Raw genomic sequence first — 21,356 nt, 5'->3', positions numbered from 1 at the left:
GGCCACTCTCTCTCACCCAAACCTGGTTTTACTGTTCTTTGTATCACTTGTCATTGACAGGTATTATTAATTCGCTTGTTTATTGATTATTTTACTGTCCACCTGTCTCTATAAAATAAGCTCCAAGGGACTTTGTCTATTTTATTTACTAAATTATTCCAGTGCTTAGAGTAGAGCCTGGCATATAGCTTGCTCACAAAAAATATTTATATAAATCACTGAATTCTCTCAGATTCTTATTTGCTACACAATGTAATTTTTACTAGTAATATCAGAAATGAAAATCAAAGAAAAGCGCTACCATCAGACATAATACAGAATTTCTGTTAATTTCAGCTTTCCTTTCCAGTCTCTGTTTATAAACAGACTGGTATTTCTTTTTATAGATATGTACTCATAACAGAGATTCCAATATGCGTTCACCTCTTCAGATAACATTATTGGATCTAATAAAAAAAATCCATTGCTGAATGGATTTTTGCTTGTCAATGAATTTCAACAAACCACATGTTGAGGCTCAGTTTTTTGTTTTAAGTAAGAGCTAAGTCGGTCAAAGCTTTTCCATCTGTACATTAGAAGTCATTTTCCCATACATTTTATATTGCCAGAGATAAAAATTACAGTTCTAGTCCAGTAGTACTTAACTATAGCAAGATTCTTGAGATACAAACCATACTTTCCTTTCAGTTAACCTCTTAAAGATCATCAAAAAATTTCCTGGTCACTAAAGAAAGCACACTTCAGTGATAAAGAATTAGCATTTATGTGCCACAAATCCCTTCACAAAATATTTTATCAACATTTTGATAAACTCAGAGGTTGCAAAAAACGTTAAATACAGATTTTCTTTGCACTATCAACAAGATGAGACTAGGTCAATGGAAATATGAAATCCAGAAGTAATGCTTACCTAAGAGTTTGTGCTAGAAATTGCATTAGCTGTCTATTGCTACTTAGCAGTTTAAACAATAAATGTTTACTATCTCATAGTTTCTGTGAGTCAGGAATCCAGGCACAGCTCAGTTGGGTCTCCTTAAGGTTGCTATCAAAATGTCAGTGAGGGCTGGGGTCTTACTTGAAAGCTCAATTTGGGAAGGATCTTTTTCCAAGCTCACTTACGTGACCATTGGCAGTATTCAACTCCATTTGGGCTGTGGATTGTAGGCCTCAATATCTACATGGCTGTTGGTTGGAAGACATCTTTACTTCCTTGCCTTGTGGGGCCCCCTAACATAGAAAAGTGCTTCATCACAGCCGACAAGAAAGTGAAACTCCTAGGAAGATGGACGTTACATTCTCTTGTAATCTAATCACAAAAGTATCATCCTCTCAGTGTTGAAGGAGTCTACTGGTTCAAGGCAAGTTACTCTAAGGGAGAGGATTACACAGGCCCTGAATACCAGGAGGTGGGGATCACTGGGGACCATCTTTGAGGCTGCCTACCACTGAAGTACTATCTCAAGATACTACTTTATTGCCTTTTTTAAAAAAGATTTTATTTATTTATTTGAGAGAGAGAGAGAGAAAAAGAGAGTAGCAGGGGGGTGAGGGGCAGAGGAAGAGGGAGAAGCAGACTCCCCGCTGACCTTGAGACCACGACCTGAGCCGAAGTAGGACAAGTAGGACATTTAACGGACTGAGCTACCCAGGCACCCCTACTTTAAAGATTTTTTTTTAAAGACTTTATTTATTTATTCATTCGACAGAGATAGAGACAGCCAGCGAGAGAGGGAACACAAGCAGGGGGAGTGGGAGAGGAAAGAAGCAGGCTCATAGCGGAGGACTGATGTGGGGCTCGATCCCATAAAGCCAGGATCACGCCCTGAGCCGAAGGCAGACGCTTAACCGCTGTGCCACCCAGGTGCCCCTAAGGCACCCCTACTTTATTACTTGTTAAAGAGCCATGCCCACATGAAACCACCTTCTCGCTTTGGCTGTCCACTATTACCTCTCTTGAGAGTCACCATCATCTGGTATGCTCCCACTTCTGCTGATGCTGCTGCTTCTGAAACGATCTAAGCCTTCCTTCCTGGGCAACTTTAGGAAGAGATAAAGTAAAAACAAGAAGTAAGGTACAAATTTTTCCTCTTAAATCATTAATTTGAATTAAGAGTTGATCAATGACGTAGGGAGAGCATCCGTGGGCTTTAGGGCTAAAGGTTGTACAAATGACATATTCTGTAAGAGTCTCTCAATCAAGAACCAACACTACTTTTGCACGTAGAAGTTCTCCTATTGCTTATTAATAAAAGCTAAATTACAATCTTACTCCTGTCTGTATGCAAGCTTTGGGATTACAGTTGGATCTCATCATGTCTCTTTGCATTAATGAGCCCTACTTCATGGTTGTACGTCTAATTGCATGTCAAGTCTAAGCATAAGAAATTGAGTTTGGGTAATATAATAGCAGCTTTCTTCTCTATGTATGGTTGACCTTTGAACAATGCAGGAGTTGGGGCACTGACCTCCCACAGTGTCAAAAATCCGCATATAACTTTTAAGTCCCTAAAAACTTAACTACTAATAGCTTTTTTTTATTTTTAAGATTTTTACCCATTTATTTGAGAAAGAGAGAGAGAGAGCAAGAAGAGAGCATGAGCAGGGGGGAGAGGGAGAAGCTCCACTGAGCAGGGAGCCTGACTCGGGGCTTGATCCCAGGACCCCGAGATCACCACCTGAGCCAAAGGCAGATGCCCAACCAAGGCACCCAGGCACCCCCTTAACTACTAACAGCTTACTGATGACCAGAAGCCTTACCAATAACATAATCAATTAAACATATTTTATGTTATATGCATGATATGCTGTATTCTTACAACAAAATAAGCTAGAGAAAAGAAAACATTAGGAAAACACATTTACAGTACTGTATTGTATTTATCAGAAAAAAGTCACATAAAAGTGGACTCATACAGTTCAAACCCATGTTATTCAAGGGCCAACTGTAGATGTCAATATAATTGAAAGGGGAAAGTTCAGATCCTCACAGAGAAAGAAAATAAATTGACTTGGTGTTAAGGTGAAGATCATATACTTGGCATAGAAATGGATTCCCATTTATAAGAAGCAGCACAGGGTAGTGGTTATCAATACAGTCCCCTGACAAAGACTACCTGCAAATGAGTCCTGGTTTTATGATTTATTAGCTGTGTGACTCTAGGCAAATCACTTAATCTCTCTGTGTCTTGGGTTTCCCACCTGTAAAACAGAGATAATAATTTGACCTTCCTCATAGGATAGCTATTAGGATTAGTATTTATAAGTGCTTAAATTAAGACCTGGCACATAGTGTTATATGCATGTTTGTTAAATAAAAGAATCTGTTTTCAGTTTTTACTTCACGTGACTTCCAGTTTCTGGTCTAGCACACAGTCATCTTGGAAATGGTCTTTTCTGTCCACATGAAAAGAAAAAAGCTGAACAAACTACAAATCAACTTTTTCTTAGATCTGTTTCAGAAATGAGGCCACAGAACAAATCACTGCCACAAAATCTGGAGAGGCAGTCATGCAGACACAGAGAACCACAACTTACCAGAACCGAAATACATACAGAAACCTCTACGGGAACCTCTGCAGTAGAACAGCTAGGCTGTAATGGACTAATTGCTGGAGTTCAGTGCAGACAAATCTGACAGTTAAAAACTCCAGCTGGGGATCACTCACAGGATGACTCCCACCCTTTTGTGAGTTTACTTCCAGAAGCCCTACCAGGCTTTCACAGTGAAGATTGAGAAAAAAAGTCTTCTCATGCTCTGGCAAAGGGAGGGGAATCATGGCCATTTTGACATAGGGCCAGAACACTCTGTTCTTCTTAATAAGGCCTGCCCTCAAGAGAAATTATTTAACCAGAGCCCAAGAGACTGGGCTTTTACCAGAGCCCACCTGACCTAGGGGAAAAGAAAGACCCAACTCCATTCCCCACTAGTTTTCCTGTCTTACCTAAGGAAGGTGGTGTGAGAAACTGAGAACCACTTGTAAAGGTCACAGCCTAGGGGCCCAGGCTCACTAAAAGACAGACCAAATCAGAGGACTATAGAATGCTTCCCCTTCCCCACACCTTACCAACACTAAAGGGCTATGTGTTCCAGTTCCTTTTATCCAGTACGTGATGTCTGGTTTCCAACAATAAGTTACAAGGCATACTAATAGACCCAAAACATAGTTTGAAGAGACAGAGCAAACATCAGACCCAGTATCAGATATGGCAAGGATGTTGGAATGATCAGACCAGGAATTTAAAATAACTATAATTAATATGCTAAGGGCTCTAATGGAAAAAGTAGACAACACTTAAGAACACACGAGACGATCTAGATGAACTTCGGTTTGGAGATGATGACTTTTTAGATACAATGCCAAAGACACAATCCAAAAAAGAAACATTGACAAGTTGGACTTCATTAGAATTAAAAACTTCTGCTATGTGAAAGACACTGTCAACAGAATGAGAAGACAAGCTACAGACTGGGAGAAAACACTGCAAACACATGTTTATCATCCAATGTGGTAATTCTTAATGCCTGGCTAGATAAGATTTAATAAATATATGCTTCCCTGGGTGAGCCTAATTGAAAAGCAAACAAGGAGTGTCTGGAAAACTGGGCCTCCTTTGCAGTTTCTGGGCTGAAAACAGCTGGATCCTTGTTGTGGCTCAATGCATTCACGTAGGGAGTAAATCCTTAGGAGAAACATTTATTTTGGTGGTTACGTACTCCCTGCCTGCACAGGCGATACAAGCATGCTTGTTCTAATCACAGGATACTCCCTATGTTACTGCCCTAATTATTAAAGCTTTGTACTCCTCCTTGTTTTTCTTATTTCCTTGATGTATTCATAACATTCACAATAAAAGTGGAGGCAGAGCTTGGCTCAGGACCTTTCACCACTAGAATGTCTGGTCCCCATGTCTTCTCCTTTCTCCTACTAAGGTATCTGGAGTAATCTTTTTGTTCGCCGCCGTGGGGTTTGCTGGCCAAACCCAACAATCCAAAATATACAAAGAATTCTTAAAAAAAATTTTTTTTAATACAAAGAACTCTTGAAACTCAAGAATAAGAAAATGTAAAACTCAATTTAAAAATGGGAAAAAGATCTGGACACCTCACCAAAGATTTGTAAACAGCAAATAAGCATATATATTTCCTCAACATATGTTAATATCACATGCCATTAAGGAATAGCAAATTAAAATAACAAGATACCACCATATACCTATTAGAATGGTCAAAACCCCAAACAGTGACAATAGCAAATGGTGCAGATGTGGAGCAACAAGATCTTTCATTCGCTGTTGGCTGGAATGCAAAATGGTACAGCCACTCTGGAATACAGTCTGACAGGTTTCTTATAATGCTGAACATATTCTTACCATATGATCCAGCAATTGTGCGCTTTGGTATTTAATCAAATGAGTTGAAAACTGATGTCCACACAAAAACCTGCATGTGAATGTTTATAGCAGGTTTATTCATAATTGTCAAAACTTGGAAGCAACCAAGAAGTCCTTCAAGGTGAATGGATAGAGAAATTATGGTACATCCATACAATGGAATATTATTCAGTGATAAAAAGAAATGAGTTATCAAGCCACAAAAAGACACCAAAGAAACTTAAATGCATATTGCTAAGTCAAAGAAATCTGAAAAGGCAACATACTTTATAATTCCAACTATACGATATTCTGGAAAAGGCAAAACTGTAGAGGCAGGAAAAAGATTAGTGGTTGCCATGGGCTAGGCGAGAGGGAGGGATGAACAGGTGGAGCACAGGTGATTTTTAGGGCAGTGAAACTATTTTGTATGATAACTAATAGCAAATACATGTCATTATACATTTGTCCAAAACCATAAAATGTATACTACCAAAAGTAAACCCTAATGTAAACTATGGACTTTGGGTGATAATGATGTGTCCATGTTGGTTCATCAAAGGTAACAAATGTAACATACCTATAGGGGATGTTGATGGGGGGGAAGCTGTGTGTATATAGTGACGTTGGGGAAGGAAGGGTATATAGGAACTCTGTATTTTCCATTCAGTTTTGCTGGGCTCTTAAACATGTGTCTATTAACTTTTAAAAATCCAGGCTGTTAAAAAAATAGAATAAAATAATAAAAAAATCCATGCTTTTGAAATATAGCTCAGGTTTAGATCATAATTGAAAGCTCTCGTTCTGTAAAATCAGTGAAGAGCAAGTTGTAAATCACTGTATGGAAACACAACTTTGCTGGCACCAATCACATTGCCTGGCACATATTAGGGGTTCCGTAATTCCTTTTCTGCCTCCACTTTCCCCCAGAAATCTGTAAGCCCTCAATTAAGCAGTGTCCCTAGGGAAAAGGCAATGGATGACATCTGCAACCATATTTTGCATAAAACTGACTGGGAATCCCAGAGCTATGGACAAGACCGGGTATCTCTCTTTCTCCAAGAAGTTTAGATCAGGGCTTCTCTAACTTTAGTGTGTATAAAAATCATCTGGAGGAGTTTTTTAAACACAGATGGTAGGGCCCCTTTTGCAGAGTTTCTGCTTCAGTAAGTCTGGGGTGGAACCTGAGAGTTGCCTAATTTCCTTTGTGTCCAGGATTACCCACATGTTTCAACTATCTGAGAGCAGTGTAAATCAAAATGACCCCTGCTTCTCTTTACCCCTCATTTTGTTCTATTTATAAGCTGAAGATAATAATTTTTTATTTCTCTAAACATATAGAAAAAGTTTAATGAGAGATCATATATAGATATTTGATCATAGCAAACAATAAAAAAGAAAAGAAAGCTCTTTTAACTATTCCCTAGAAACTAGAGATGAACTTGATAGTCTAGGGTTTTTAAATTTATAATATGGAGAAAAATATGGAAGGGAAACACCCACTACATGTGACTTATTAGTGTTCAATCATCTTTGTCTTAGTCTGTTTGGGCTGCTATAACCAAAATATCACAGACTGGGTGGCTTATAAACAATAGAAATTTATTTCTCGGGGCGCCTGGGTGGCACAGCGGTTAAGCGTCTGCCTTCGGCTCAGGGCGTGATCCCGGCGTTATGGGATCGAGCCCCACATCAGGCTCTTCTGCTATGAGCCTGCTTCTTCCTCTCCCACTCCCCCTGCTTGTGTTCCCTCTCTCGCTGACTGTCTCTATCTCTGTCGAATAAAGAAATAAAATCTTTAAAAAAAAAAAAAGAAATTTATTTCTCACTGTTCCGGAAGCTGAAAGACTGAAATTGGGGTCCTGGTATGACTGGGTGAGGGCTCTCTCTGAGTCATAGACTTCTTATGGTATCCTCATGTGGCGGAACGGGCCAGGGAGCTCTGTGGGATCTCTTTTATAAGAGTACTAATTCCACTCATGAGGGTTCCATCCTTCCCTTCCAAAGACCCCTACCTCCTAACATGATCACTTTTGGGGGTTAGAATTTCAACATATGAATTTGCAGGGGGACACAAACATTCAGATCATAGCCATTGTCAATGCATAAAATCTTTTCACATATTAACTATGTAGTTTCCAGTTTGAGTCTTGAAAAACAACAAACCAAATGTCTTTGTTAAAATGTAGTTGAAAGCCAAAAATCTCTCTAAATAGTTAAATGTGTCAGAACAAGAAAAGGAAAACACATTTTCATTTTTACTTTTTCTGATGATAAAAGCTATTCATATGCCTTACAAAAGATTTGGGAAATTCAAAAAGAAGAAAGTTCAAAAAGAAAAAAAAATTCCCAGAATCCCACCACCCAGAGATAACCATCTTAACATTTTGCATTTCTTTCCAGTATAATTTCTGGAAAACCAGTTTCTATACAGACAAATTGTACAGCAGACATATCATATGGTAAACAAAATTGTAAGATTTCATTCATTCACTTATTCACCCACCTATTAATTTCTTCCACCAGATGTGCTATAATAGATCATTCATCCATTTACTCATAACGTATACTATCAGTTTCAGTAGGTGCTATAAAGGTTAATAAGACATGGATCTTTATAATCTAGTAGAAGTGTATTTAGTCAGGATTCTTCTGGATACACTTAACCAGAGACCAAATCAAATGTATTGGCTCACCAACTGGGAAGTCCAAGAACTGCTACAAACTATTTCTACATAAGGGCTCCACTTCTCTCCCTTATTTCTCAGTTTACTGGCCTGTCTGACTTCATTTTCAAACACATTCTCTCCATGTGGTGGCAAGATGGCCCCTAACAGTTCCAGACTTGCCTTGTCCTTAGAGTTCATAATCTTAGAGAAGGAAAGACCTACTCTCTCCCAGAGCTCACATGTCAAGACTGATGAAGTGACTGTTTAGCCCTGCCTGGGTGAACAGGCAATGAGGAGAGAGGAATGGAGTTCCATGAGTAGTCGGGCCTGGTCATACCCTGCCTACTATTAACATTAACACCAGAAAAATGTGGGATCAGAGAATGGCATTTCTCCCCAAAATAGAAGGATGCTGGTCAGACAAATCAACAAATGCCCAATAAAGAGGGGAAAAAAGATGTGTACTCAAATATTTTGTTGAAAACCAGGTTATATTTAGACAGATAATCCAGGTTAATCTGCTGATTCAAATAGATTCTTTTTAAAGAGCAGAATGTACAATATTATCTGAACCTCTTTTCAAACTTCAAAAACTTTTTCCCCTGAAAACATGAAGCCAAGGTCCTTCAGGTGTTTCAAAAGCTTCTTACTAAAAATGAGATTGTGAAGTAAATACATTTTGTGATGGTATGCAGAGGTGAGTGGAGATGGTTTATACATCTTTGGATTAACTCCAATAAAAGGCAGATGTTAACATCACAATAATACAGTAGTGAAAGTAGGAAAGAACAGTGGAAATTCTACCAAAGTGGAGAAAAGCAAAGGCAAAGTAATCAAGCAGCAATCTCAGAACAGTAATCTGACATGGCAAATCTGGGTGATTTCAAGGGAAGCCTTCGGCAAGCCAAAAACGGAAGGAAACTAATTGAACAGCTATCCTGTCCAAACACTGTGTTAGACTCTTTCACCTTAACACAAAGTAATTATTTCCAAACTAAGATACAGAAGCTGAAATTCACAAAGATTACATAATTCACCCAATGTCCATTTGAACTGAAGTCTATCTGAAGCCAAACAACATTCCTTTTCCACTACCAAGTTGTCCCCCAGGAAAGGATAGACTATTTCAATGAAGGCCAACATTTCATTTCTGACAAAAAGAGTAATTAGTAAATGCCCACTAAAAGAACACAAGGATGTAAATGATGAAGTTAGCCAGGAGTTCTGTTATGAAGTTGTACTATAAAAGAACCTATGTTGTTAAAGAACTTGAATGGCCTATACTCTGTAATGCTCTTGCCTATTTGAAAATCAGTCAACTGTCTGAGCATGTGGACACAGTTTCTGTCCACTTTTCCTCCTTCTTCACAATTTCTGTCTCCAGGCCACGTTAAGCTCATCCTAACTCATTCTTGGCTCATGTTGCTCCTTCTGCTTGAACACTTCCTTTCCCCCAGATGATATCATGGCTGCTCCTCTTCATCACTGAGAATTTACTTAACTCAAATGCCACCTCTACAAAACAACCTCTTTCGCAACTATCCCTATTAAAACAGCAACCCCATTCTCAGATAGCGTTCCCAGTATGTGAACTTGGGGTTTTTGTTGTTGTTGTTTTTTGTTTAAGTTACTGTTTGCCTCTTCCAAACAGAATATGAGAGAACACGAGCTCCTTGAAGAACAGGATTTTGTCCACCCTTGTTCTCCAACACTTGAAATTATTCTTGGGACACAGAAGCCTCCCCCGCCCCACACACAAAAATAGCGCCTGGGTAGCACGGACGTTAAGCGTCTGCCTTCGGCTCAGGGCGTGATCCCGGCGTTCGAGGATCGAGTCCCATATCGGGCTCCTCTGCTGGGCGCCTGCTTCTTCCTCTCCCACTCCCCTACTGTGTTCCCTCTCTCGCTGGCTGTCTATCTCGGTCACATAAATAAAATCTTAAAAAAAAAAAAAACTTATTGAATACATGGATTGCAAGTGATAGAAACAGACTACACTGTATCACCGGTAGGGGGAAAAAAAACCGTGTTAGAAGAGACAAAAGTAGGGGCGCCTGGGTGGCACAGCGGTTAAGCGTCTGCCTTAGGCTCAGGGCGTGATCCCGGCGTTATGGGATCGAGGCCCCACATCAGGCTCCTCCGCTATGAGCCTGCTTCTTCCTCTCCCACTCCCCTTGCTTGTGTTCCCTCTCTCGCTGGCTGTCTCTGTCGAATAAATAAATAATCTTTAAAAAAAAAAAAGAGAGAGACGAAAGTAGTAGAATGGAGACTGAAAAGGAGTTACAGTGCCCATCACCTCAGAAACAAATGTTAACAAAATAATATGCAAACACATAGTACTTACTGATTCCAGACACTGTTTTAAGCATTTCACATGTATTAACTCGTTTTCATCCCTCATGATAAATAGGTTTATCACTCCTACTTTGCAGATGAGTAAAGTGAAACACATAAGCTAACTTGGCCAGGGTCACAGAACTAGTCAAGGGCAGAGTCAGAATTAGAACCCGGATAGTGTGGAGTTCCTGCTTTTAACTATTTCTTGATACTGCCTCTCCAAAAAACCCCAGTGGTTGGCGGCGCGAGCATCCGGTTCCTCCATGCCCATAAAAATAAGTTTATCGGCTTAAAATAACTGGGAAGGCTGAAAAAATAAACAACAAATTTTGCTTCAGCTTGTGGTATTATAACACCGTTAGTTACGAAGTGCTAATATTTTCAATTCTTGTCAACTTCTCAAGTCTACAAGATTTCACCTTCAGCCCGCAATTAATACCCTACCTCACAGTCTTAAGTTTCTTCTCCTCCCTCCTCTCTACTTCGCCCGTTCATTCCAGAGTTTCTCCATTGAAAATGCTACAAACTCTGCCTCTGCAGCTTTCTGGCTAAACCTCAACTTCCTCATCTGTATAAAATAACAATAATACCTGTTTAACCTAACCAGCTAGAACTGAAGATACGGTGAAATGCGAAAACCCTATACTGATATTGATTTCTATCACTGATAGTTGTTTTGGGATCCTTTTCTTCCCTACACTTCATGATAAAAAAAAAAAAAAAAAAACCACCAAACAACGAAAAACAGATCTTCACGTTCAGAAACCCGCCTCCTTAAACGCACTTGCCTCTCCTACCTACCCAGCCCCCTAACGCCAACAAAGCTTTGAGCTTGCGCACTAGCGACCTCCCTCAGCCTTGGCTTTCCTAACCCGCCGAGCTTTGATGACGTAAATTTCGTGCGCGTCAGAGCGAGCGGAGAACGCGTGAAGGGGACTTAGTTCACTTTTCCTAGCGGATTCCGGTGCTGCTGTGTATTGTGGTCCTACAGCATGAAGGAGACACCACTTTCAAACTGCGAGCGCCGTTTCCTACTCCGCGCCATCGAAGAGAAGAAGGTAAATGGTCCCGGGGAACTTCGCGGTGCGTGGGCGCTCTGGTCGCACCGCCGCTCTCAGCCGTCGGTCTTGGACGCACAGAGCTGTCCCTCGCAGGCCCACGGAGCACCTGGAGGGAACCGCCGGTGCGTTCCCCCAATCCCTCAAGCTTTTTTTTTTTTTTTGGCTCCAGTTGGGTTCAAAGCTGGAGTCACACCAGCGACTAGTAGTGCTCGGGCACCTAGTTTCCACTTTACTGTGGGGAGTGATTAGGCATCCACCTATCTCCCAAGTGTTGAGCCCTGGCGTAGAGTAGCTGCTTAATAAATATTTGTTGAAGGAATAAACGAATGAAATGTTATGCTTACAGCGGCTGGATGGCAGACAAACCTATGATTATAGGAACATCAAGATCTCATTTGGAACAGATTATGGGTGCTGTATTGTGGAACTTGGGAAAACAAGGTAACAAAGGATTCAAATTAGATAAAAGCTCAATAGGGAGAAGTTTAAAAGAACCTTATTGACTCAGTTGTTTACAAAGCAGCTAAGAAGTGTGGACAGACTTCTTTGTTTCGCTGCCAAAATAAGTATATCTTCTTTAATGCAAGAGTTTTTGATTTTTAACCATAAATACATTTTCCATCACATGAGTATCACATAGTTTTCTAATCTTTTAAGTCATATATACAGCCAGCAGTAATTCCCCTGAATTTGTTTTCTGCACTTCCCATTAAGTAGGCCTACTTTTCTTATTTTCCAGACATGAGAATTAGGTTTTTAATATTCTTTTGGAAGCTGTGAGAATATTGTTCAGATAATGTTGGCCAGCTGTGCCATATGAAAACTCTTAAGAAATCGCAAGTTTTCATGCCATCGTTTGTCAATAAATATTTGTTTTAGAAAAGAGAAGTAAAGATCATTGATTTTGAAAAAAATCTGTGGAGTAGTCAGTATTGTAATGAGATGTTTTTTCTTGTCATCTTTTTGTGTATGCCAATATGTGTTTTATTTCTCTATATATCCTATACTTTATGTGTAATTTCAGCCTCTAATGATACGTCATACTGAGTATGTTGTTACTCAGAGTAAGAGTGAAACTTAATTGGTACATGTTTTAGATTAATTTTTAATTGGAAAGGAGATATATTTAACAGATTTGTATTTATTTTGCAGAGTTCTTGGACAGGTTTCCTGTGAACTTGTTTCTCCAAAGCTCAATAGGGCAACAGAAGGTATTCTTTTTTTTAACCTTGAACTCTCTCAGATGGCTGCCCCAGCTTTTGAACCTGGCAGGTATTTAAATCTTTTTTTTTTTTTTTTTTAATTTTTAAAGCTGCTTTTTAGCCGCTTAAAGAGGCTAAAAGAGGAGAACATAAAAGCAGTGAGCTATCGTTTTAATGCCTGGTGTTATATTTCTTGACATTAGCCCATTCTTATTTTCATAGGCAGTCAGATCTCTTGGTGAAGTTGAATCGACTCTTGGAAAGATGTCTAAGAAATTCGAAGTGTATAGACACTGAATCTCTCTGTGTTGTTGCTGGTGAAAAGGTGGGGGATATGGAAAATTCTTACTCTTAGGTTGAGTATTGTTGATTCATGGATTCCTATATCTGTACTTTTATTCTCAGAGCTTCCGTTAATTCAATTTTATACTGATTCACTTCACTTCAAATGTTCCTGAGTGCTACCCGTAGAACTTTGCCATCTCTCTCTCTCTGAAGGGACAATAAACATTGGTGAAAGTATCAATTTGGATGTGTGTAAAATGTCTTATTCAGAGAACTTGTGGTTTTTCATATATTCGGTTTTATTTTCTTCTTTGAGTTGATAGAAGCAGGTAATATGTTCCTTTTTTATGAATGAAGAACTGAAGACCAGATTAAATCCTTCTTTTGTGTAGGCTTATTGACTTATACAGGGCTACATAGGGAGACAGTGGTAGACTGACACTGGAAATGTTACTCTAATAAATTGTGCTACATGATAATGTTTTAGAACTTTACACTTGATTAGGGTATTTTGACTATCTTTTTGACTCCAGAGAAGTCACTTTCCACATTATATCCTTGAAAATGATACTTCCTATTTGGATTACTTGTAGAGTAAAGTAAAACCTAAGAGTTTGAGGTTTTTGAGTTAGGAGACACAATAAAAATATATTTAGGATTGGGGAATTCTTAGTATTAATTTTGCAACGGTTCTGTTTATTTAGAGTGTATATATTACTGTTGTCAGATGACTCAGAAAGGTGAACTCTTAGTACTTCAGATGTTGGTCTGGCTTAACATTTCTCTTAATACATTTTTACTAATAGAATAGAGGGAGTAACTGCATATTTTAACTGCAAGAGAAAAATTTGCAAGCAGTGTTACTTTCCTTATGAGTAGCCAATGGTTTATTTTTGTTTTAAATTCACATTCAGGTTTGGCAAATACGTGTGGACCTACATTTATTAAATCATGATGGGAATATTATTGATGCTGCCAGCATTGCTGCAATTGTAGCCTTGTGTCACTTCCGAAGACCCGATGTCTCTGTCCAAGGAGATGAAGTAACGCTGGTAAGCTCCCATGATTTGAGCCAGGCTTCTCCCTATGAATGAAGGAATATCCTTGATGTTCAGGCAACTTGTTGTTAGTGAGTTCTTATTGTATATGGTGATTAAGTATGTTCTAAAATTTGATAAGGCAAGCGTGATATGTGGTCAAAATTGTCCTTGAAATCTCTTAAATCTCTTGTATTAAAGTGTCTGTCAATAAAAGCACACCCTATCTTGCTTTTCTAGGATAAAACTAGATGACTTTGTCTTGGGATTGAGCATTAGATGAAGCAGGTGGCTTATGTTTAGGAGCCACATGTGTGAGAAATACATGGTTCTCAGGACATTGAGATACTTGTGCTTACTCTCTGGCAAAAGTCCTTCAGAAACAACTGGAAGACTTCTTAAGACATATTGCTAGATGCCACCCTCAGAGTAGGGTAGCAGTAGGACCTACAAATTTGTACTTCTGAGTTTCGAGGTGATACTGATGCTGCCAGTGGAAGGGCCACATTTTGAAAACTTGATATGTACTGTTTATGTTGCCTTTCTCTTGTGCTAAGTATGTCAACTTCAGTTTATATGAATTCATGCTGGAATAATGAAAGTACACTGTGGATAGTTTGTGTCTTAAAGTTATGAAAGGAAACATCAGATGCCCACATTTCTGAGCAGTCCTTCATGTGCTGCTTTTAGGCATTAGACTAGAGTAGATTCCAAAGACTTAGAGATAGAGACAAAGGTTTATTAACAATAGACATGTTCCTTTAGAGAAGGGAATTGGTATAAGGAAGTAAGAGAGAGAGTGAGAGATCAATTTAAAAATATTGTAGAGTTATTGCTAGTGGTAACGTAGAATGGTATAGTCACGTTGGAAAAGTTTGGCAGTTTCTTAAAAAGTTAAGTGTCAACTTATACAGCCCCACAGTTCCATGCCTAGAAAACTGTTCAGGAGAAATGGTAGTGCATTTTCAGTCAAAGACTTTCATATGAATGTTAAATGGCAGCATTATTCATAATAGCCCCAAACTGGAAACAATCCAAATGTTCATCAGTTGGTAAGTGGAAAAACAAATGGTGGTGTATCCATACGGTGGAATACTATTCAGCAGTAAAAGGACCAAACTAGTGATACATACTGCAAGATGGATGAAAAAACTTGCTGACTTCAAAGGAAGCAGACGCAAAAGACGAATTGTTTGATTCCACTTACGTGAAATGCTTGGGGCTGGGAGTGGGAGTGAGAAGTGACTGCAAATAGGCTCAAGGAGATTTGGGGGGGTATTGGAAAGGTCAGAAAACTGGATTGTGGTGATAGTTACATAATTATAAATTTAGTACAAAGTGAGTAGATATATACTACAATGAATGGATTTTATGGTGCTTATACCCCAGTAAGGCTTTTTGACATATGCATAAAGTTTTAAGAAACACGAGTGGCGAAGTCAAATAGGTAATTGTCAAAGAGTTAATTTAGGTACTCAACTGACGATTAAAGGAATTATATTTTTTAGTTTAATATTTGATGTGCAAGATTTTTTTTTATGTTTATAATTTAGTGACTAATCATTGAAGCTTTTATTTTCAAACAGTATACACCTGAAGAGCGAGATCCTGTACCATTAAGCATCCACCACATGCCCATTTGTGTCAGTTTTGCCTTCTTCCAGCAAGGGTAAGTTTCCTTGTCATGGGCTGAAATTGTACAAGGAGCTAGGAACTTTTTTGTTCTGTTCAAATGTGCTGTGGACAGATGAATCAACACCTCCTCTAATATTAAAGCACCTTATGCTTTTTCTTTCCTTCTTTGTAAGAGCATTAGTTGGCAGAAAGCTTTCTCAATAGAAGTGAGAAATTCTTCTGTAATAAAGAGACTTCACAACGCTTTTCACAGGTTTCTTAAAATATACTGTACCCTGGTGGTGCTAGAGATGTACAGGTGTTTAATAGAGCTGTGTGCTAGGCTCTAATTTGGGAAAGTAGGGTGGGAATTACTGCGGATTAATGGAAGATAGGACTTTGGAGCATATTAGAGGAGCAAGTCACAAAGGGGAAATGTTCACAAATAGGATAAATTTAGTTTTCTTCAGCTCTCTAGTAGTTTCTTGACAATTCACTAATTCTTCCTACAACAGAAAAACTGGAGTCTTAGGTCCATGTAATGGTGCCTTTAAATGAAAACTTGGGCCTTAAATCTCTTCAGAAACAAAGGGAGATATAAATATTTTGACAACTTTATGAGTAAAAACTAGGGACTCTTTCAACTTTTAGTCATTGTAGTGTAGAATTTCATTAGTGGGAAATAGACCAGCACTGTCCAGTAGAAATACAACATGAGCCATATATGTAATTTAAAATTTTCCAGTAGCCACATTAAAAGTAAAAAGAAACAGGGAAAATTGATTTTGGTAAATATTTTATCTTACATGTAACATTATCTTAATATGTGGTATTAAAATTATTCATGAGATATTTTACATTCCTTTCTTTCTACTAAATCATTGAAATCTAGTATTTTTTACTCATGTACATCTCAATTTGGACTAGCCGCATTTCAGAGGCTTAATAGCCACATGTGACGAGAGGCCACCATTGGACAGTGCAAAAATAGTATTAATGAACCATTAGCAGAACCTAAAAGAACTTCAGAATCTAGGACACACTAGGGGACATTTAAAATTAAGAAATTAATGTTATCTGAGTTTTTATTAATGAGCGACAAGTCATTTAACCAAAGTGATAGCTTTAGGTTTAGATTACATATTATTTAAAGAAAACCAATATGAACTTAAGAGATTTTACTGTAATAGCTGGTGATATCCCCTTAGCATTTATTTTGTCCATAAAAACTATGATTCTCATCTGTTTTCCCATTTAAGTGATTCACATCCACAGGCTCAGACCTTCACTGTGTTGACTTTATTAATGCTATCTTTTAAAAATGTTTATTATCTTAAAATTGACAAGCATTCAACCTCAGATTTGCTCAGCGCCATTTAACATTCATTTCAGTACATATTTATTGGTGGATCCCAATGAACGAGAAGAACGTGTAATGGATGGCCTGCTGGTGATTGCTATGAACAAGCATCGAGAGATTTGTACTATCCAGTCCAGTGGTGGGATAATGCTGCTGAAAGATCAAGTTAGTGCTTTGATTAATGTTCTATTAAGAATAGGTCTCTTCTTTTTAGAAGCTTTTTCCTGTTTTTTAACTAAAAGCTATCAAGGATATTTTCTTCTCTTTTTTTTTTTAAGATTTTATTTATTTATTTGAGAGACAGCCAGCGAGAGAGGGAACACAAGCAGGAGGAGTGGGAGAGGCAGAAGCAGGCTTCCCAGCGGAGCAGGGAGCCTGATGCGGGGCCCAATCCCAGGACCCTGGGATCATGCCCTGAGCCGAAGGCAGACGCTTAACGACTGAGCCAACCAGGCGGCCCTCAAGGATATTTTCAATGATTGAATCTAGGATATGTTAGAATCTGGTTTCAGTATTATTACATTCTGTTGACTGGTGGCTACAAGATACCCTTTCTATTTGCTGCTCCCATGTATGGCCTTCTGGGTCTAACCCTTCTACATAGAGGAACACTTTTTTTCTTTCCCATGAGAAAAGAGATTTATCTGCCTATTCACACATGCCAAAAAAAGTGTCAAAAAGGTCAAAAAGGTAGAAATAGGTACTTTCAGAAGTTAGGTTCAATAAGCAGTAGTTCTCAAATCCAGCTACATATCAGATTCACATGAAGGCTTTTAGAAAATAGATTGGCATATAGCATATAGCACAGGTGGGGCACAGAGGCTGCTTTAGTTGGAATTCCAGTTCTGCCTTATACTAACTGACCTTCTTTATTAACTTTATTAAAGGTACTGTCGACACCTTGTTAAGGAATGTAAGGATAAACAATGGGTATATTGCACTGTATAGCATATATCTCTTCTAGGATTTTTTTAATTTCATGCCTCACATTTAGTTCTTTAATCCATTTTGGGTTTATTTTTGTGTATGGTGTAAGAAAGTGGTTCATTTTCATTCCTTTGCATGTAGCTGTCCAGTGTTCTTAATATCATTTATTGAAGTCTTTGCTCTCCTGCTGTTTTTAGTCTTGTACACCAGTATTAAGTGTGCTGTGTGAGTTTCTGTTACCGGTATTATGACCATTACCAGACCCCTATTTCCAGAGATTCTGATCTATTAGGTCCCTGAGGCCTGGGAATCTTTACTTATTTCCCAGGGGAAATAAGCAGCCATGTCTTGACTGCAGCCATGTCTTGATCTAATGCTTTGGATCACTCACACAGAAAGGTAGTTAGTGCATCCCTGAGTATATAATATATGTCTGTGGCCTTTTCAGTGGTATCTTTTACGCTGTCAGAGGCTTTTGAGTCTGTTTTCCTAACGTGTAATCCTTCAGATATTTTAAAACAAGTCTTACGTTTTGCATTAATTTGTGTTTACATTGTATTTTCATATTTGAAAAGGTCAAGCTTATATTTTAAAGGTAGAAAAACTATTTTATGTTTATAGTTTTGTTAGAGAAAGCTGCGTGGTTTGTTGTCTTTAAATAACAATGTACTTTTATAAATAGGTTTTGAGATGTAGTAAAATAGCTGGTGTGAAAGTATTGGAAATTACAGAGCTAATACAGAAGGCTTTGGAGAACGACCAGAAAGTAAGGTAAGTTTAATTTTTTTTTAGAACTAAATGGTCTTTTTATTTTTAAGATTTTTCTGTTAAAGGACCTTTCTTGCACAAGAGTACCCGTGTAATTTTCACACTTCCATTTTTCCTTATCTGTTAATCTAAGTTGAATATACAGAAGTGTTATATTGTATTCCAATTTAAATATAATCTGTATTGAGAAGCCACGTAATATTTTTCTTTTAAAAAATTAACATTTTCTTTAGAAAAAAGAATCTAGTAGCTCAAATTAACAGAAGGAACACAGACTGGGGTTGGTTCTCTGCTTCTATAACTCAGCACTTCAGTGTCTTCTGTAACGTGGGAGGTAATACCTACTTGGTAGGGTTGGTTTGAGGATTAGAGAATAATATACTTAAAGCACTTAGCACTTGCCTGGCACGTGGTTCAATAAATTAATTATAGTAACTTTTTATTTCTCGATAAGCATAATAAATGAGGTATAGTCAGATAGCTTTTCTTCCAGTTTCCCCTCCATCAAAAGGATCAAATGGTTAAGTTTTCCCTTCCTGTTTTCTCTTCCATCTATCATTCCCCCTCCTCCACCCCTCCCCACCCCCAATAAAAAACCCACACAGGAAAGAAGGAGGAAAATTTGGCTTTGCAGAGTCTATAGCAAGTCAAAGAATCACAGCATTTAAAATGGAAAAGGCCCCTATTGACACCTCCGATGTCGAAGAGAAAGCAGAAGAAATTATTGCTGAAGCTGAACCTCCTTCAGAAGTGTATCTTTATTGGGTGGTTTTTCCAGTGACAACATGATTCGTAACACTGGTATTTTTAGGTGTATGTGAAGGGTGTACATACTGAAGTTTGTTTTCTGAAACACTGCTTTGTTAGAGAAAACATTTAAGATACAAGACAGTGATTAGTCTTAAGTCTTTGATATAACACCCACCTCTTCAGCTATCCTACAAAAACCGAAAATTTTCTCTTAATTAGCCAATGTACAGCATTTTATTTTCCTTTGGATAATTGTTCCTTAATCTCAGTCAAGCACTTTATATACTATTACACATTGTTCTTGGAAATTATTTATTCCTCCATTTGCTATATTTATTACTGCAACTGTTGAGCCAGTATGTCTCGGTATTTCTCACCATCCTTTCCATAAAATCTTAACCTGAGTTACAGTTTTTGTTCTTTCTTATTGCTCAGCCACCCATAGTGTAGCTGTTAGTGAGTTTTTTGCACAAACTTGATGCACACTTGAGTCTTAAAACTTTTACTCTCATCATTTTCAACACTGCATCAAATAGCAGTGTTTTTGTTATTCATAGTTTTCTTAACTTGTTAAGTGTTTCTAATCCTGTGCTTTGGACTCCTGGAACTGCCCAAATTGGAGAGGGAATAGAAAACTCCTGGGGTGATCTTGAAGACTCTGAGAAGGAAGAGGAGGATGAAGATGGCACTGATGAAGCTATCATTCTTGATAGTCTGAAAATGGACACTGGAGTAGAAGTCTCCAATATTGGAAGCCAAGGTAGGTAACACTTTATTTATAGCTTTTATGTAATTATGTATATCATATATACATAACATATATACCTTCCTGTTTTAGGGATCTTATTTTCTAAAAGAATGTGCTTTGTGGAGTAGTGGTACTCTGCTGTATGTACTGACATTTTTAGTTAAAAATGTGTTGTTGTTGTTGTTTTTTTTTAATGTATATGTGGGCCAGTTTTAAAGGGATGAGTTTCTTAAAAAGTTCATTCCTGCACGCTGTTTTTCTTTGTAGTTTCTGTGACTCAAACATAAAAAGCCGTGTCATATCATAACATATATTAGAGCTGTCCAGATGGAACTATAATGTTAGAAATGTTCCATATGTACACTGTTCAATAAATATAATAGGCACTAGCCACATGCAGATATTGAGCATTTGAAATGTGGTTTGTGACAGAACTGAATTCTAAATTTTAATTTTAGTTAATAGAAAATTACATAGCTATATATGACTGTTATTAGAGCAGTATTAAAACTTACAGAACTCTAGAATCACCTGGAATAATGGTAGTCCTAGGTGTTCTTTGCATTCTGAAAGCTGTAGAACTGGAGAAAATTGTTTTTAACCTGGAAATTTGAAAATTGTTTTTACTCTTTGGAAAACCAAATTCTTGCTTGGCCCATAATAATCATGAATTGGGCTTTTCAAACCCAAATCATACAAGGATGGATGTAGCAAGTAGGCTGGCAGAGAACTAAAAGGTGTATTTACTAAATCTGGTTGAAAAAAATAGTGAAGGCGTTACTGTTTAGGTATGTATAATGTACATACCTGCCAAACTTCAAGGAATGAAATTAATTACCTGTAAACATTACGGAGAGCCTGCTGGGGCTTTTTGTAAGGGAAAAAAAAAATCCCCATTGATTGGGAGCCTTATTCAGCTTTTGTAGCTGTTACTTCTGTTTGGTATTATTCTTCCAGACGTTGTTCCATGTATTTATTTACTATATATTTACACCAATATAAGCTGCTTGAACACAGGGACTATGAATGAATCTTTAGAATTTTTTCATGTCATCGGCCACATTTTTAAATGCTGCACAGAATTCTGGCTTTGACAATAACTACGTTAGCTTAATAACATTCCCTTATTGGTAAATGTTACCATTTTCTGTTACAGTGCTACAGTAAAGCATCTTTGCATATGCCTCTTTATATAATTGTGAAATGTTTTTCTTTTTTGGGGGGGGGG

At 38.0% G+C, this 21,356-nt stretch overlaps 2 protein-coding genes across 8 annotated transcripts in view; one reads left to right on the top strand and one right to left on the bottom strand.

The window, feature by feature from the left end:
- Nucleotides 1–11,068, bottom strand: part of LOC105239565 — a 37,517-nt gene extending 26,449 nt beyond the window's left edge. For all 6 annotated transcript variants that reach the window (XM_034661669.1, XM_034661671.1, XM_034661670.1 and 3 more), the window contains exon 1: nucleotides 10,384–11,068. In XM_034661669.1, the coding sequence (XP_034517560.1) occupies nucleotides 10,384–10,491 (108 nt within the window). In that variant the 5' untranslated portion in view covers nucleotides 10,492–11,068. The remainder of the gene's footprint in view (nucleotides 1–10,383) is intronic.
- Nucleotides 11,069–11,268: 200 nt separating this feature from the next.
- EXOSC9 (exosome component 9) overlaps nucleotides 11,269–21,356 on the top strand; it is a 17,775-nt gene continuing 7,687 nt past the window's right edge. The window contains exons 1-10 of one of the 2 annotated variants that reach the window (XM_002923824.4): nucleotides 11,269–11,434; nucleotides 11,784–11,878; nucleotides 12,590–12,709; nucleotides 12,862–12,964; nucleotides 13,839–13,976; nucleotides 15,548–15,630; nucleotides 16,968–17,100; nucleotides 18,545–18,633; nucleotides 19,236–19,382; nucleotides 19,956–20,140. In XM_002923824.4, coding sequence (XP_002923870.1) covers nucleotides 11,369–11,434; nucleotides 11,784–11,878; nucleotides 12,590–12,709; nucleotides 12,862–12,964; nucleotides 13,839–13,976; nucleotides 15,548–15,630; nucleotides 16,968–17,100; nucleotides 18,545–18,633; nucleotides 19,236–19,382; nucleotides 19,956–20,140 — 1,159 coding nt within the window. In that variant the 5' untranslated portion in view covers nucleotides 11,269–11,368. The remainder of the gene's footprint in view (nucleotides 11,435–11,783; nucleotides 11,879–12,589; nucleotides 12,710–12,861; nucleotides 12,965–13,838; nucleotides 13,977–15,547; nucleotides 15,631–16,967; nucleotides 17,101–18,544; nucleotides 18,634–19,235; nucleotides 19,383–19,955; nucleotides 20,141–21,356) is intronic. The other variant, XM_034661666.1, reaches the window with a different exon arrangement.

Source organism: Ailuropoda melanoleuca, chromosome 5 (assembly GCF_002007445.2).
Source record: "Ailuropoda melanoleuca isolate Jingjing chromosome 5, ASM200744v2, whole genome shotgun sequence".
In the NCBI taxonomy this organism is placed as follows: domain Eukaryota; kingdom Metazoa; phylum Chordata; class Mammalia; order Carnivora; family Ursidae; genus Ailuropoda; species Ailuropoda melanoleuca.
This window is presented reverse-complemented; position numbering and strand designations above follow the sequence as displayed.